General features: G+C 45.1%; 1 protein-coding gene across 1 annotated transcript in view; it reads right to left on the bottom strand.

Annotated features, from left to right (window-relative positions):
• PTPRT (protein tyrosine phosphatase receptor type T) overlaps positions 1–17,253 on the bottom strand; it is a 1,082,400-nt gene that overhangs the window by 8,572 nt on the left and 1,056,575 nt on the right. Inside the window, exons 28-30 of the mRNA XM_027078280.1 lie at positions 3,307–3,432; positions 2,265–2,428; positions 576–711 (exon numbers count right to left, since the gene is read on the bottom strand). Coding sequence (XP_026934081.1) covers positions 576–711; positions 2,265–2,428; positions 3,307–3,432 — 426 coding nt within the window. The remainder of the gene's footprint in view (positions 1–575; positions 712–2,264; positions 2,429–3,306; positions 3,433–17,253) is intronic.

The raw sequence follows: 17,253 nt of genomic DNA, 5'->3' as shown, positions 1-17,253 counted from the left end.
GGCTCCCGTGTGACACTACTGCTGCTGCTGGTCTGTGGACCAGACTTGGAGTAGGCCCTCACTTTGGGTAAGACCACACTTAGCACAGACTTGAAGACTCATTAAAGTTCCCTGTGTATGGTATGTCTCCATCTCTGCACCAGGTCTTTCTTAACATCTGGAGCTCTGCCCCCAGTCTCTTCCTATCCCTTGCTTCACAGTGTCCTAGCCTAATGCTTTATATGATAAAAATGAGCATAAATTAATTAGAATGGGACTGGACTGAGTCAAAAACCTAATTCACATGCTACTAATCCAGAATCCCTACCCCTAAGCCAGAATCAGTGATACTTTCCCACAGAGTGGAAAGAGTAAAACAATGCAGCGTGTGCCAAGACGAATATCTGGACTCTCTGCAGAAGAGAAGCTGGTGAGGCTGGAGGGAGGAAGCAGGTAACTGGGGGCAAAGGGCAGTGACTGCAGGTGCTCAGGAAGCATCCGGCTGTTGAATGTTTTTACTCTGATGCTATTTTCTTCAGGTCAAGGGAACTACGGTCAGCCCCTGGCTACTGGAGAACAGTTCTCGGGACACTCACCAGGGTCTCCACCATGTTGGACTTGTTGTTACGTAATGTTTTCACGATGTGGAACACATCGATGATGTTTTGCTGCTGGATCATCTCACACACGCTGCAGACAGCACAGAAGGTTCCGCTGCGGCCTCCCCCATTTCTAAACACACAGCAAAAAGGTGAGCGAGACTCCTGGGTACCCCTCAGGCACCTGCTGAGCCTAAGGCCGTGTTGGCAGTAGTGGAGGGTGACTGCCCTGGCAAATGCAAGGTGAGGCAGTGGTAAAAGTCTTAGCCTGAGCCATGAGTTATGGTTGGAGTCCCATCTGTGCCGTGAACCTGCTTTGACCTTGGGCAAGTCACTTCCTGTGTCTGAGCCTCAGGTTCTCCATTTGATAACCTTTGAAAGCTCACTTAGCTTGATGTTTCCTTGGTTCTAGCAGCATGTGACTGCCACCCACGGCACACTGACCCAAACCCCCAGGACAGACAGAGTGTCTTTGTCCGTGTGGTGCCTGTATCCTTGTCCAAAAGGATGCTCTGCGTCCACCTACACATCCAGTGAAGACAGCGGAAGGTTGCGTGTGTTTTTATTCCTAGTTCCTTCCATCCGCTGAGGACAGCAGTACCAGAGACACCTCTGTTAGCTGGGGTCAGCCAGCCTAGGTTTTGGGTGGGGCTGGGATGGGTCTCAGATGCTGAATCCCGAAAAGACGCATCTCTATTTATACACCCTGGTTTAAGCAAGACCCTACTGACCTGGAAAATAGGGAAAGGGGGCTCTTGGCAGGGTCATTCCTCTGTCACACTTTCTTTCTGATGCTCCATAAGTCATCTTCATAGAAACACCCCTCCAACTCTTTACAGAAAACCTCTTTAGGAATGTGCCAGATTTGGAACTCCTGGGCGTACTGCTAAGAGCAACTAATGATGTCATGTAATGGTCTGTGTCTAGAGAACATCTGGATGGAAACTAAGTCACTGAGTCTACCTCTCAGATGTTTTATCCACAGGACACCCAACGACCAGATGGTTCAAGTACAGACAGTTGCCCTCCATTCACTGGCCAGTGCCTGCATTTCAGTGTCTGTTTTGGTGTCTCTGCCCTCCAAGGATGCCAAAGTCTCTTGACAGAAGGACACCCCTGTGCTTTCCTACAGCTCAAACTGCTGGTCACCTCGGCAGGGGAAGACACGAATAAAAGGTACTCCTGCAAAAAGCAGGCTAAAAAGCAATCGCATGGGAAAGAGGAGGAAGGGCCCCCTGTCCACCCCTCCCTTAAGCTCTCTGATTTTCCTGACATCTGTGCACCACATGAAAGAGGGGGCACGATAAGCCGGTTTTGAAATGACTGAACTCAATTCCAGGGTAAGATGTTATTAATTCCTCCACCTGCTCCAGAAATATTATTCTGAAAAAGGGAAGACTTTGATTCAACTTCCTTTTGAAAGAGTGAGGCCCTGTCCATCACTTCTCCCCAAATCATTGTCTAAGAAGCAAAGTGAATGATCGTGAGTCAGCTGTTCCACACATAGCTTTATGGCTGCAATCCCAGTCCATTAAAAGGACTGTAATGCCTCGACTACACTCCTATTGGCCTGTAAGGATGTATGGCCAGGCATGCCTAGGGCTGGTATTTGTGGCCAGCGGCATCCTCAAGGATGTCCCATTACCCACCACCCAGTTGCCCGGGAGACCCCTCCATCATACTCACAGGCAGTGGACCACAGTGCGTCCCTCCCTCCCATCGTACTGCTCCTGCCACTTCTCCAGCCGTCGGACCACTTTGAGCAGAGAGCGCTTGGAGGGGGGTGTGTCCCGGTAGGCAGGCCAGCCAATGTACTGGAGGTGCTGGACTATACGATATCCATCCTGTGGCTGAGAAGAGAGAGGCTATTAGGGCTGTTCTGCTGGGGATGCTTTAGGGATGCAGGCCCTCCAGATACCCTGGAGGCTGCAGCATTGCAGTGGAAGATGGAATAAATGGGGTCTACGCTATAATGTCCTCATGGGGAGAGTCACACACTATCCCCATACCCACCTCTACACCTCTGTGCACATTGATTCTCCTGCCATGACTGCTCTGCATCCCTCCGCTACCTGAAAAACTTCTACTCAGTCCTCAAAACCCAATTCAAATGCCCCTTTCTCTAGGAAAGCCTTCCCTGAATACTGGGCAGGATTCTTCTCCCGTTCATGAGCCAAAACACGTCTCGCTTTCCCATTAGATGGAGAATTCTGAGGGCAGGGACTGAATCCTGTTCACCACGAGCCCCCAGTAAAGACCAAGGTCACTTCAGTTAGCCACCATTTCATAGATCACTCATCTGTTCCCTCCCACCCAATACTACTCCACCCAGCAGTGAAATTCCTCATGGAAGCAACTTACTATTTTCCATCTTAGTGTTCCCACCATCTAGCCCAAAGCTTACTGGATCCAATCAAAGGCTGCATCAACTCATGCCGAAACAGCGTGACACAGGGAAGCGCTACATTCTGAGATTTTGTGTCTACATGGCAGCAAGTGTGTCAGGAAACAGGCAGATGGCAGGCTGGATGTCCCCCTATGTGTCTCTGTGTGTGGGAGCCATTGCTGGGTCTGGAGCCGGAATTGGCAAAGGCATCACTTCCCCAAGGACGAGATGAACAGGAGAGGACAGCACAGACTCCTGGCTGGCCTGCAGGGTCCTCTCCCGGCAGCTTCCATCTGTTTTGGGAAGGAGGAGTCTGGGAAGCAGCGGCAGCCATACACTTACCCGAGCCATGTTACAGATGCGGAATATTCTGTGGATGATGTCCTCATCGATGTCTGCGGAGACGAATTCCACCTGGATGGGCCCGTAGCACCCCGAGGTCTTCTCAGGCCAGTACTGCATACAGAGCTGAGGTAAGGAAAGGGGTCACAGAAAAAGGCTAAGGTCAGGGGCCGGGGGCATTGGTTTCATTTATCATGAAGCCTTTCTTGCTGCCTGCAGGACACATTGGCTAGAAAGGTAGAGTTTTATGTAGGAAATTAGGCTCAGCTTTCCTGTTGGGGAACAGCTACCCATTTTCCTGGTTGTTGAAAAGTCAGAGCTCTGAGCACAGAAACACTGGGCTTAAACATCTTTGCTGTGCTGATTTCAAACCATTCGTTAGGCTTGCTGGGCCTCAGTTTTCCCCATCTGTAAAATGGGCGAAATACTGTCTACCTTGTGCTGCTGTAAGGGTTAGATAGAACACTCTGAGGAAGGGCAACTACAATCTTTAGTTCAACACAAATCATAGCAACTTTCCCCCATTCTAGGAAAACCTTCACAGTGTTTATTTCATCATCAGATCATGAGTAGTTTTAAAAAATACATAGGTTTTGGCATCAGACAGGCTTGGGTTCAAATCCAGTCTCTGCTGCTTACTAGCTGTGCCATCCAGGCCTCAGTTTCTCCTGTGTAAAATGGGGCTAATTATGCTTACCTTGCACCAAAAGATAATGTAACATGGTATTGAGAGATCTTGCCTATTACCTTTTCTATATTTTTGGAATTAGAAATTCGAACCTACAGCTGAGAGCAAAAGGCAGTGGTTGCTTTTCAACCTAAGACAGTGCTTCTCAGCAGAGGTTGCTTTGTCACCCAGGGGACATGTGGCAATTCTAGAGACATTTTTGACAATCACAGGTGGGGGCTGCTATGGGCATCTAGTGAGTAGAGGCCAGGCTGCTGCTAAATATCCTACAATGCATGTGACGCCCCCCCGAGAGGAATCTGGCCCCAGTGCTCAATGGTGCAGAGACTAAGAAAGCCTGGTCTAGGATCATAAATTGTCCCTTAAGTTTATAGTGTCATCAAGAGTGAGAGACAGACACTTTATGCCCCGGATCTGTTGAGTCACTAGATGACTATAGTTGGGGAAAGAAATATTAAGGTAGGTGGCACAGGTCGTGGCTCAGAGCAAGGCAAAGCATGCTTCCTCAACTCCTGGTTCCCAAGGGGCGTGGAGATGGACACTGTCCAGGGGCAAGGAGGAGAGCTAAGGTTGAGGCTGCAGGCTCGCTGGGACCACCCCAGCATGGATCAAGAGGCCACGTGTTAGAAAGCCTTTTCACCTGGGGGTTTCCCGGAAGATGTAGCTGAGACTCAAAGACCCACCAAAGCTTCTGAGATCCAGGCATCTCAGTGGGGTCTGCCACAGCCTATGCTGAGCTTGTAGACAAGGAACTAGATGGACAGAGGCTACCCACGGCAATCCGGTGGCCTCCTCATGACCACCACGGATGCAGGATTTTCATGAAGGTGATCGCTTTCCCTTTCATTGAGAGAACAGCCAACTCACCCTGGGTAGTCACATGCAAAAACTTTTTTGGTTCTATCCTTCCTCCAGAACTAGAGGCAGAATGGACGAGCAGGGAGACCGTAGGAGAGAAAAGCACACATCTCCCACCTTCCTAGCTGTGGAACCTAAACTCCAGCTTAGGGATAACATTTGTTCACATTATGGCCCACTGGCCAAACCTGGCCAGCCGTCTGATTCTATAAATAAAGCTTTATTGAAATCTAGCTATATTAGCCATTTACATACTTTCTGTGATTGCCTTCAAGCTATAACGGCAGGTTTGAGTAGTTGTGACAGAGACCACACAGCGTGCAAAACCTGAAGTATTTCCTATCTGGTTCTTTCTGCAGAGAAGGTTGGCCAACTCTTGTCCTATAGGGCTGTTCTAAGGATAAAGAGAGAACACATGGGAAGAAAGCCCTTAGCAGAGTGCCAGCATCCACTATATTGCAGCGACTCATATCACTCTTGAACCCTCTAGGTGCTGCACAAAAAAAACAACAATGATCATAGCTAACATATAAATTTGAAGAATTCTTCCTCTTATCACCCGTCTTAAATAGCAAAGGTAAGCAAGATTAAGTTTCATGATGCAATGGTGCCTTGCTTTCCTGGTGTGTGTGTGCTTTCGTGTGTGTGTGCTTTCGTGTGTGTGTGCTTTCGTGTGTGTGTGTGTGTGTGTGTGTGTGTGGTGCTGGTCACAGCGGTCTCTGTGGCTGGACAGTCATCTGCTGAGCTGTGCAGTAATGACAAATCCACAACTTGAACTTCATTTCTCTTTGCCAGTGGCTCTTCTGACCTGCAACCTTCACAGTAATGAGGGACCAGTATAATAGGTCTGTGGCTGGCTAGAGAAATCAGCATTAATCAGAACTGCCAATTTAAAAAACATAATTGCCTTCATTACCTGCATTGAATCATGCCTTGCCAGAGGCTGGCTCTGATCCTGACATGAGGTACATGGGTCCAAGGCATCCAGGAAAGTCTATTATCCCCAATATTTTCAGTCTGGAGAGAATGTGGAACGATTTGTCTCTTTTAGTAAGATTTCCAGACCAACTTCTCAAGCTAATAGGTTCTACTCTGCCTCAAACAAGACTCCTTTATTTTGGGACACTTCTCTGCGTTTGATTTTCCAGGTCACTCTCCACCATGTCCAGAGGGCTGGGAAAGGTTGCAGGGTCCTTCTAATCCCACATCAGAGCCGGCCTTTCACTTGAGTTCCCTAATCCGTGAGACGACATCAGCAATGGTCTGGGTGACATTCAGCCGGGTAACGTGTGGGCAGATGTGGTATTTCAGCTGCCACGGATCATCAGGGTCTGCCCCCAGGCCGGGACGCTGCACATCATCTAGCCATGGGAAATGGGAGAGAGAATGGGGGAAGCCCATGCTCTGTTCCTGGTGACCCTCTGGGGCTCGGAAATGATTCTCATCAATAAGAAATGTCCTCTAAGGTTTAGCTCAAGACTGTCCTGGTGTCCAAGTGCTGGGGTTGTGCCTCAGTGGGTACCACCACTTTGGCCCATGTATGCAGCTTAGCAAAAGGTAATGGGGCTCCTGCTTGAGGCGCCCTGGGCTCAAATCCCAGCCCTGTCACTCCCTAGCTGAGTGACTTGGTCACATCTCTTAGCTTCTCTGGGTTAAGTGATGAGTGGCTGTGAATCTGAATGTGTCTACTTAGCACAGGCGTCTGTAGCTAGTAAGTACTCCATAAATGTAAGCTATAATTATTTGGCAGTGTGGGAGAGGGTCACTCAAAACAAGGTGGATAAAGTGAAGGGTCTTTTTCCCTCTACTTAGCAGCCCGTATGAAAATTTCCCTTTAGGATAATAATACCCAAAGGACTGCCCTTGTGAAAATTCCTGGTCAGCCAGCCTGACAGAGCAGTGGGGACAGGTGCCACCTGTGATATGGGGACACTGTTCTGCATGGCAGAGGAGAGAGGCCTGTGGGTTGTTCTTGAGAGGGACCTAGGAGATGGAAAAGGGAAAGTAGGAGCATAAGGGAACCAGTGAAAGGGCTGAGGGTGAATCAGTGTGTCATGTGAGCCCCCCTCTCCTAAACTCCTAAATATTAAGCAAATTTATAATAACAAACACAGACAATGCTCAGTGTGCATGGGGGTTTCTTGTGGAAGCTGGTGAGGAACTGAGCTTTGCTCCCTTGGTGACTTACGTGGTCTCAGCTCCACTTCTATGTGAACTGAAGGGCCAGACCATGAGCACATAAGCATCGACAGTTTATAGGAGAGCCGCCAAGATGGTGGAGTAGAAAGACCCAGAGCTCACCTCCTCTCATGAGCACACCAAAATCACAACTATCTGCAGAACAACCATTGGTGAAAAAGACTGGAACCTACCACCGGAAGATCTTCTGCAATTAAAGACATAAGGAAGGAACCACAAAGAGACAGGTAGGAGGGGCAAACTCACAACATAGTCAAATCCCATACCCCTGGGTGGGCGACCCACAAACTAGAGAATAATTACATTACAGAGGTTCTCTCACAGGAGTGAGAGTTCTGAGCCCCACGTTGGGCTCCCCAGCCTGGGGGTCTGGTACTGGGAAAATGATCCCCCAGAGCATTTGGCTTTGAAGGCCAGTGGGACTTGATTTTGGGAGTCCCACAGGACTGGAGGAAATAGAGACTTCACTCTTAAAGGGTACACACAAAATCTCACACTCGCTGGGACCCAGGGCAAAAGCAATTTGATAGCCTGGGCCAGACCTACCTGCTGGTCTTGGAGAGCCTCCCGGAGAGATGGGGATGGCTGTGGCTCACCCTGGGGCCATAGACACTGGTGGCAGCCATATTTGGGAACATTCTACCGTGTGAGCACTGCTGGTGGTGGCTGCCATCCTGGCTCATCAACCCCACCCAAAAGCCTATAGGCGCAAGTGCTGGGATGCCTCAGGCTAAGTAACTAACTGGGCAAGGACACAGCCCCACCCATCAGCAGACAGGCTGCCTAAAGACTTCCTGAACCCACAGTCACCTCTAGAAAAGCCCCTAGACATGGCCTGCCCACCAGAGGGCCAAGACCCAATTCCACCTCCCAGTGGGGAGGCATAGGCCCTTCCCTTCAGGAAGCCCTGAAGACCCAGCCCGCTCACAGTAGGCAAGAGCCTACCCTGGGACCAGCTGGGCCCTGGCCCTGTACATTAGCAGGCCAACGCAAGCTTTGAGATACCCTAGATCCCATACCCAACTGTGTCAGGAATTGCCCCCCTCCAACCTGAAATGAGCTCAGGGATCCCTGGGCCCTGCAGCCAGACTCCAGGAACTGGCTCTGCTTGCCTGGCACTAACCCCTGAACCTGGCTTTACCTGCCAGTGGATCAGCAACAGCCCAAGAGTCTGCGGGACCCTGACTCTGGCCACCAGTGAGCCAGCACTAGCCCCGGGACACCCCTAGGGTTCCGCAGCCAGTGCCTTGTGACCAGGCCACACTAACTAGCAGCCAGCAGCATCTGTACAAGGCAGAGCTTGGCAACCAACTGGGCCAGGGGCCAACCAAGCCTACCAGACTGCCCACATACGCCGCCACAACAGAAGGACCCATGCAGCTGTCTTAGGTGGCACCCCAAGAGCATATACCTTGGGTGATGAGAGGGGAGTGCACTGCTGGGATGCACAGGACATCTACAGAAGGCCACTTATGCAAGGTTGAGAAACGTAACTAACCTACCACATATATAAAAATACAAATTGCAACTCAGACAAAATGGGGTGGCAGAGGAACATGTTCCAGACGAAGAAACAAGATAAAAGCCCAGAAGAAGAATTAAGTGAAGTGGAGCTAAGCAAAATACCCGAGAAAAAGTTCAGAGTTATGATCATAAAGATGATCAAAGAACTCAGAAGAAGAATGGATGTACAGAGGGAGAAATCAGAAGTTTAAACAAAGAGAAGAGATAACAACTGAACAGAGATGAAGAATACAAAAAATGAAATGAAAAATACACTAGAAGGAATCAATAGTAGACTAAATGATATGGGGGAATGGATCAGTGAGCTGGAAGACAGTAATAGAAGACAGAGTAATGGAAATCATTGCCACTGAACAGAAGAAATAATGAAAAGAAATGAGGACAGTTGAAGAGACCTCTGGGACAATATCTAGAGCACTAATATTCACATTATAGGGGTCTCAGAAGGAGAAGAGAAAGGACCTGAGAAAATATTTGAAGACGTAATAGCTAAAAACTTCCCTAACCACGGAAAGGAAACAATCACCCAAGTCTAGGAAGTGCAGAAAGTCCCATACAGGATTAACCCAAAGAGGAACACACCAAGACACATTGTAATTAAAATGACAAAAAGATAAACAGAGAATATTAAAAGCAGCAAGGGAAAAGTAACAACATACAAGGGCACTCCCATAAGGCCATCAGCTGATTTTTCAGCAGAAACTCTGCAGGCCAGGAGGGAGTAGCACGATACATTTAAAATGATGAAAGGGGAAAATCTACAACCAAGAATACTTTACCCAGCAAGGCTCTCGTTCAGATTTGATAGAGAAATCCAAAGCTTTACAGATAAGCAAAAACTAAAAGAGTTCAGCACCATCAAACCAGCTTTGCAACAAATGTTAAATGATCTCTAGGCAAAAAAGAAAAGGCCACAACTAGAAACAAGAAAATTACAAAATGACAAAGCTCACCAGTGAAGGCAAACATACAGTAAAGGCAGGAAATCACCACACAAAGCTAATAGGGAGGTTAAAAGATACAGGTAGTAAAATCATCTATATCCACAATAAGCAGTTAAGGGATACACAAAACAATTAGATAAAATATATCAAAAACAGTAATCATGAGGGGAGGAGAGTACAAATGTAGGGTTTTAAAAATGCATTTGAAATTAAGAGGTCATCAACTCAAAATAATCACATCTATATATAAAGACTGCTACACAAAAACATCATGGTAAGTGTAAACCAAAAATCTATAATAGATATACACACAAAAAAGAAAAAGAAATCCAAACATAACACTGAAGATAGTCATCAAATCATGAGAGAAGAGAACAAAAGAAGAAGAAAGCAGAAAAAGCCAAATCCAAAACAATTAACAAAACAGCAATAAGAACATACATATCAACAATTACCTTAAATGTAAATGGACTAAATGCTCCAACCAAAAGACACAGAGTGGCTGAATGGATACAAAAACAAGACCCATAGATATGCTTCCTACAAGAGACTCACTTCAGGTCTAGAGACACATACAGACTAAAAGTGAGGAGATGGAAAAAGGTATTCCATGCAAATGGAAATCAAAAGAAAGAGTAGCAATACTTACATCAGACAAAATAGACTTTAAAGACTATTACATGATACAAAGAAGGGCACTACATAATGATCAAGGGATCAATCCAAGAAGAAGATACAATTGTAAATATATATGCATCCAACATAGGGGCACCTAAATATATAAGACAAATATTAACAGACATGAAAGGAGAAATCGATACTAACACAATAATTGTAGGGGACTTTAACATCTTAACATCCCACTTACATCAATGGACAGATGATCCAGACAGAAAATCAATAAGGAAACACAGGCCTTAAATGACACATTAGACCAAATGAACTTAACTGATATATAAAGAGCATTCCATCCAAAAGCAGCAGCATACACATTCTTTTCAAGTGCACATGGAACATTCTTCTGGATAGATCACATGCTAGGCCACAAAACAAACCTTGGTAAATTTCAGAAAGTTGAAATCATATCAACCATCTTTTCCGACCACAACACTATGAAACTAGAAATCAACTACAAGAAAAAACCTGCAAAAAAAATACGTGGAGGCTAACCAATATGCTACTAAACAACCACTGGATCACTGCAGAAATCAAAGAGGAAATCAAAAAATACCTAGAGACAATGAAAACGAAAACATGACGATCTAAAACCTATGGGATGTAGCAAAAGCGATGCTAAGAGGGAGGTTTATAGTGATACAAACTTACCACAGGAAACAAGAAACATCTCAAACAACCTAACCTTACATCTAAAGCAACTAGGGAAAGAAGAACAAGAAAACCCCCAAAGTTAGTAGAAGGAAAGAAAGATCAGAGCAGAAATAGAGACTAAAAAAAAAAAAAAAAAAAAAAAAAATAGAAAAGATCAATGAAATTAAAAGCTGGTTCTTTGAAAAGAGACAAAATTGACAAATCTTTAGCCAGATTCATCAAGTAGAAAAGGGAGAGGGCCCAAATCAATAAAATCAGAAATGAAAAAAGTTACAACTGACACCACAGAAATACAAATGATTATAAAAGACTACTATGAACTACATGCTGATAAAATGGACAACTTAGAAGAAATGGCCAAATTATTAGAAAGATATAATCTCCCAAGATTGAACTAAGAACAAGAAAATATGAAGAGACCAATTACCAGTAATGAAATTGAATCAGTAATTAAAAAACTCTCAACAAACAAAAGTCTAGGACCAGATGGCTTCACAGGTGATTTTTTTACCAAACATTTAGAGAAGAGTTAACACCTACTCTTCTGAAACTATTCCAAAAAAATTGCAGAGGAAGGAACATTCCCGAACTCATTCTATGAGGCCAGCACCCTCCTGATACCAAAACCAGACAAACACACACACACACACACACACACACACACACACACATACACACTCTCTCTCTCTACAGGCCAATTATCACTGATGAACCTAGATGCAAAAATCCTCAACAAAATACTAGCAAACCAAATCCAATAATACATTAAAAGGATCACACACCATGATCAAGTGGGATTTATCCCAGAAATGGAAGGATTTTTAATATCCGCAAATCAATGTGATACACCACATTAACAAATTGAAGAAGAAAAACCGTATGATGACCTCAATAGATGCCGAAAAGCTTCTGATAAAATTCAACATCCATTTATGATAAAAACTCTCTAGAAAGTGGGCAGAGAGGGAACCTACCTCAACATAATAAAGGCCCATATGTGGCAAACCCACAGCTAACATCACACTCAATGGTGAAAAGCTGAAAGCATTTCCTTTAAGATCAGGAACAAGACAAGGATGTCCACTCTTGCCACTCTTATTCAACATAGTTCTGGAAGTCCAGCCACAGCAATCAGAGAAGAAAAGGAAATAAAAGGAATCAAAATTGGAAAGGAAGAAGTAAAACTGTCACTGTTTGCAGACAGCATGATACTATACATAGAAAATCCTAAAGACGCCACCAGAAAACAACTAGAGCTCATCAATGAATTCAGTAAAGTTGCAGGATACAAAATTAATATACAGAAATCTGTTGCATTTCTATACACTAACAACAAAGTATCAGAAAGAGAAATTAAGAAAACAATCCCATGTACCGCTGCATCAAAAAGAATAAAATAACTAGGAATAAACCTACCTAAGGAGGCAAAAGACCTGTACTCCAAAAACTGTAAGACACTGATGAAACAAACTGAAGATGACACAAAGAGATGGAAAGATATACTGTGTTCTTGGATTGCAGGAATAAATATTGTTAAAATGACCATAATATCCAAGGCAATCTACAGACTCAATGCACTCTCTATAAAAATACCAATGGCATTTTTCACAGAGCTAAAACAAATAATTAAAAAATTTGTATGGAAACATAAAAGACCCTGAAGAGCCAAAACAATCTTGAGAAAGAAGAATGGAGCTGGAGGAATCATGCTCCCTGACTTCAGACTCTACTACAGTGTTACAGTAATCAAAACAGTATGGTACTAGCACAAAAACAGAACCACAGATCAATGGAACAGGATAGAAAGCCCAGAAATAAACCCACGCACGTATGGTCAATTAATCTACAACAAAGGAGGCAAGAATATACAATGCAGAAAAGACAGTCTCTTCAATAAGTGGTGCTGGGAAAACTGGACAGCACATGTAAAAGTATAAAATCAGAGCATTCTCTAACACCATACACAAAAATAAACTCAAAATGGATTGAAGATCTAAATGTAAGACCAGATACTATAAAACTCCTGGAGGAAAACATAGGCAGAACACACTCTGACGTAAGTCGCAGAAATATTTTTTTGGATCCATCTCCTAAAGTAAAGGAAATAAAAGCAAAAGTAAATAAATGGGACCTAATTAAACTTAAAAGCTTTTGCACAACAAAGGAAACCACCGACAAAATGAAAAGACAACCTACTGAATGGGAGAATATCATTGCAAAGGATGTGACTAATAAGGGATTAATATCCAACATATATAAACAGCTCATACAACTCACATTTTTTAATTCTGCTGATTGAAAAATGCTGCTGAATAGACATTTTTCCAAAGAGGAAATGCAGATGCCCAATAAGCATATGAAAAGATTCTCAACATAGCTAATCATCAGGGAAATGCAAATCAAAACCACAAGGAGATATCACCTCATACCTGTCAGAATGACCATCATCAAAAAGAACACACATAATAAATATTGGCAAGGATGTGGAGAAAAGGGAACCCTCATACACTGTTGGTGGGAATGTAAATTGGTGCTGCCACTGTGGAAAACAGTACGGAGGTTTCTCAAAAAATTAAAAATAAGAACTACCATATGACCCAGCAATTCTACTCCTGAGTATATATCCAAAAAAACCCAAAAGCACTAAATCAAAAGATGTTCATAGCAGCATTATTTACAGTTGTCAAGATATGAAAGCAACCTAAGTGACCACCAACAGATGAATGGGTAAAGAAAATGTCGTATATATACACAATGGAATACCACTCAGTTATAAAAACAAATGAAATTTTGCCTTTGGAGCAACATGGCTGGACTTGGAGGGCATTGTGCTAAATGAAATGTCAGACAAATACTGTATGATATCACTTACATATGGAATCTAAAAAGCACAATAAACTAGTGAATATAACAAAAAAGAAGCAGACATATATAGAGAACAAACTAGTGGTTACCAGTGGAGGGGGAGGGGTAATCAAGGGGTGGGGGAGTGGCAGGTACAAACTATTGGGTGTAAGGTAGGCTCCAGGATGTATTGTACAACACAGGGAACCTAGCCAATATTTTGTAATAACTGTAAATGGAAAGTAACCTTTAAAAATTATATTAAAAATTTAAAATAAATTTGAGAGAAACAAAAGGTTATAGAAATCTTGGGGGGAGGAGTTTATGGTTTCTTAAGGCCTTGGAAATAGGGGGTTCAAGGAAGTCCACTTGGCGGTCTAAAACCACAAGGACCCAGCTGACCTGGGGCCACACATACACGCAATGTAACATTGTTACTTTCTTCCTTAGATGGGAAACTTTTGCAGTAGTTGTCTCCATGATAGATTCCAATCCTTTAGCCTATAGCCCAGCCTCTTCCTACCTTATATCCTAGTGCTCTGCTTCTCCTCCCTTTCTTACCCATCCGTCTAGGAGGGGTGGTGTTTCCTGCCCATAGGGAGGGCCTCGCCACTGCAGATGCACACGGCTGGGCTGATGACCACGCCTGGGGGGCCAGGGAGGGAAGCCACTGCAGCTGCTGCTGCTGATTTAGAAATGGCCATGCTTCTCCTGGAAAAGCAGAGGGGTTTTTGCTATTTATTGTCAGAACAAGTTAAACCAAGCGAAAGTCATGAAGCCTGTGTGGACAGCCCTGGAAGAGCTGCCATGCATTATTCCACCTAGTGATCTCCACTGCTGCTCGGGACACAGAAAGATGTCCTTCAGAGGTGCACGTTCACACACGAAATCTAACACCAAGGTTGCCTCCCTGTTAGACATCATTTTCTTGCTGATGGAATCAGAAAGCTTGTCAGTCACTGAAATGAACACACTCTGATGAGTTAAATGAAAACTAGCATGTGGCCTGTTTTTGGAATAAACAATTCTAAAGCATATTCCAGTGCACCTTAGTTATGCCTTCTGTTAATTAAAAAAATACTTTGATAAAATGGAAAAGCCAAGTAATATAGCTTCTAGAGATGAAGGACTCTACTTATCAAGGTCCCTGTGATCCGTAGGAGGGAATCAATCCCAGGCCACTTAAAGGTGAGGTGAATTCGTATTTTTAAGAGAAAAATATAAGAGTTACTTGAATTGGTTTTAAAATTCAGATCAGTGACGACAAAATTCATTTAAATAGACTCCCATAAACAGCCCAAAACGTATCACTGGCTTTAACACTGTGGCCAGGTAAGGAAGACAGACTATAGGGGAAGAGGAGGGCGTGAAGCCAGGGAGAGAGAGAGAAAGGCACATGGACCATAATCAAAGCACATTTGCCCATCCATTCTCCATTCACCTATCCATCGTCCCATGAGGTGATACTGCAATTCCATGTAGTGGGTGGAAACTCACTCTTAGGTACATCAGAGTTTGTTTCCAGGAAGGAAGGGTGGGAGTTTAGGAAAATATCTACAGAGGAAGTAGGGTGGGTGGAAGGCAAAGGCTCAGGGCAGGTTTTGGAAGGAGGTAATAAAGAGAAAGATGAATTATGCAGCTTAAGAATGGAATGGCTTTTGGGGGAGGGGTGGAATGGGGGGGGAGGAAGGAAGAAAGTGGTGTGGGCAACAGGGTGGGGGAGAAGATGTGCTGCCAGCCGCCAGGTGTGAGGAGACAGGTGGGGTTTAAGAACCGGGATGTGCGATGTTCCACCTTCAGCCACGGGCGTTGCTGGGATATGAACCCCATGTTGCCTCCAGTAAAGCCTGAGCTGGAACTTGGAAGTGGACATGAATACAGGACCCCCTTGGAATTCCCAGAAATCTTGGGGGTGGACAGTGGAATTTCCCACAGGAAGGGGAAGAGGAAACAGAGCCTATTTTGTTTAAATCTTCAAAGATAGAGTGAACTTGGCTGGCATCTGAGTTATACGAACTTCATAGATGATAACACTGAGACTTTGACAAGGTAGGAAACTGGCTTAAGGCAACACAGCAAGTAAGTGGCAAGGCTAGAACTTGAACTCAGGTCTCTTGACCCCAAACTCCTTATTCTACTGTTCCAGTGGGGGCTGAGACAGAAACACCACCCCCTGCAATGCAGAGACACAGACGTGGGCATCCCGTGTATTCTGCTAGCACGTTAGGCTGTGTTTTCACAAGCCAAGATAAAAATGGGGGCATCAGTGCTTGCTGATGCTTGTCCAGGCACAATGACAGGAAAAGGCATCTCTGAAACATCGCCCCCGCTTTCTTCCTGGGAGGATGACAAGCTTGCCTCTCTCACTTCCAGAAGCTCCGTGGGAAGGCATGTTCTTGGCCCTCACCTCCCTCACCTTTTCACTTGGCTTTGCATCGCCTGAACTCTCAGACTTTCCACGGCAGTTCAGAACCGGGGCCCTTGTTTGTTTTAAAGTAAGCAACATTCCTTCCTGCTCCATATACCCAGGTACCAGCAAGCCACTGCTTATCAGGCACGGGGGCCCTGGAAATCCTGCTGTTTAAACGGCGGCGGAAGTCTTCACCATCCCTGGCAGGGGGCCCTGGGCCTGGGTCAGGGGTGGCTGTGGGACTCTGGACAAAGCCTGCCTGGGCTTCAGCTTCCTGACCTGCAAAATGAGAGGAAGTGGACCTGGGTCAGACCAGTGGTTTCCACAGTGGCGTCCATATAGTTGGTAGGAGAAGCCAACGAGCTATCTCCAAGGTCTTCAAAAGCCAAAGGGGATCACACCATTGTCCTGAGTGGAGGACACCGAGTCTCTGGCTTTAGAGCACCTCATTGTTTTAGCTTTGTCTATGGCCTGCAGATCAGAAATGCATTGAGACAGTTATACATTATGAATTAGTCAATACAGTCTGGGAAATAAAGGCTTTCAAAGTGGCAAGTCTTTGGAGGGAAGACATGGGAAATATTGAATGGTGTTTGGAGAACACTTAGTTTATAAAATCTCTAAGAGGTAAGCAAGGTAAAGCGTACTGCCTAGAATTAGAGACAAGGAAAATACTGAGCAGCTCAGGGGATCCTCCAAGCAGAGCCAATATCATAAAAGAGTAGAAACTTCAAGGAATGCTCAAGCCCCAGCACTTATTCTATGGAAACAACAGAAATGAGGCCAGGTCTCGTTGACCCCCAAACCTGACTCCAGGCCGGGTGGGGTCATGGTGGTCATCCCCTGCTAGTTCCTCTGGTGCTGCCTGCCCGCAGTGCTTGGGGCAACATGACATGCTGCCTGGACCCGGTTCTCCCATCCCTTCTGTTCCCTGCTCAGCTTCTCCCCGCAGCTTGAAGGTCCTGGTGCAATGGTTCCAGCTAAAGATGTTTCCAGCCTGTCTGATGCCAAAGAGAGTCTAGGAGGTGGATAGTACTTCCATAGAACACCTGCTCCATGGGGATTGGGGACTTTTTTTTTTTTTTTGCGGTATGCGGGCCTCTCACTGTTGTGGCCTCTCCAGTTGCGGAGCACAGGCTCTGGAAGCGCAG

This window comes from Aethalodelphis obliquidens, unplaced genomic scaffold, assembly GCF_003676395.1.
Source record: "Aethalodelphis obliquidens isolate GAN/ISIS:26980383/991018 unplaced genomic scaffold, ASM367639v1 scaffold42, whole genome shotgun sequence".
Lineage (NCBI taxonomy): Eukaryota > Metazoa > Chordata > Mammalia > Artiodactyla > Delphinidae > Aethalodelphis > Aethalodelphis obliquidens.
This window is presented reverse-complemented; position numbering and strand designations above follow the sequence as displayed.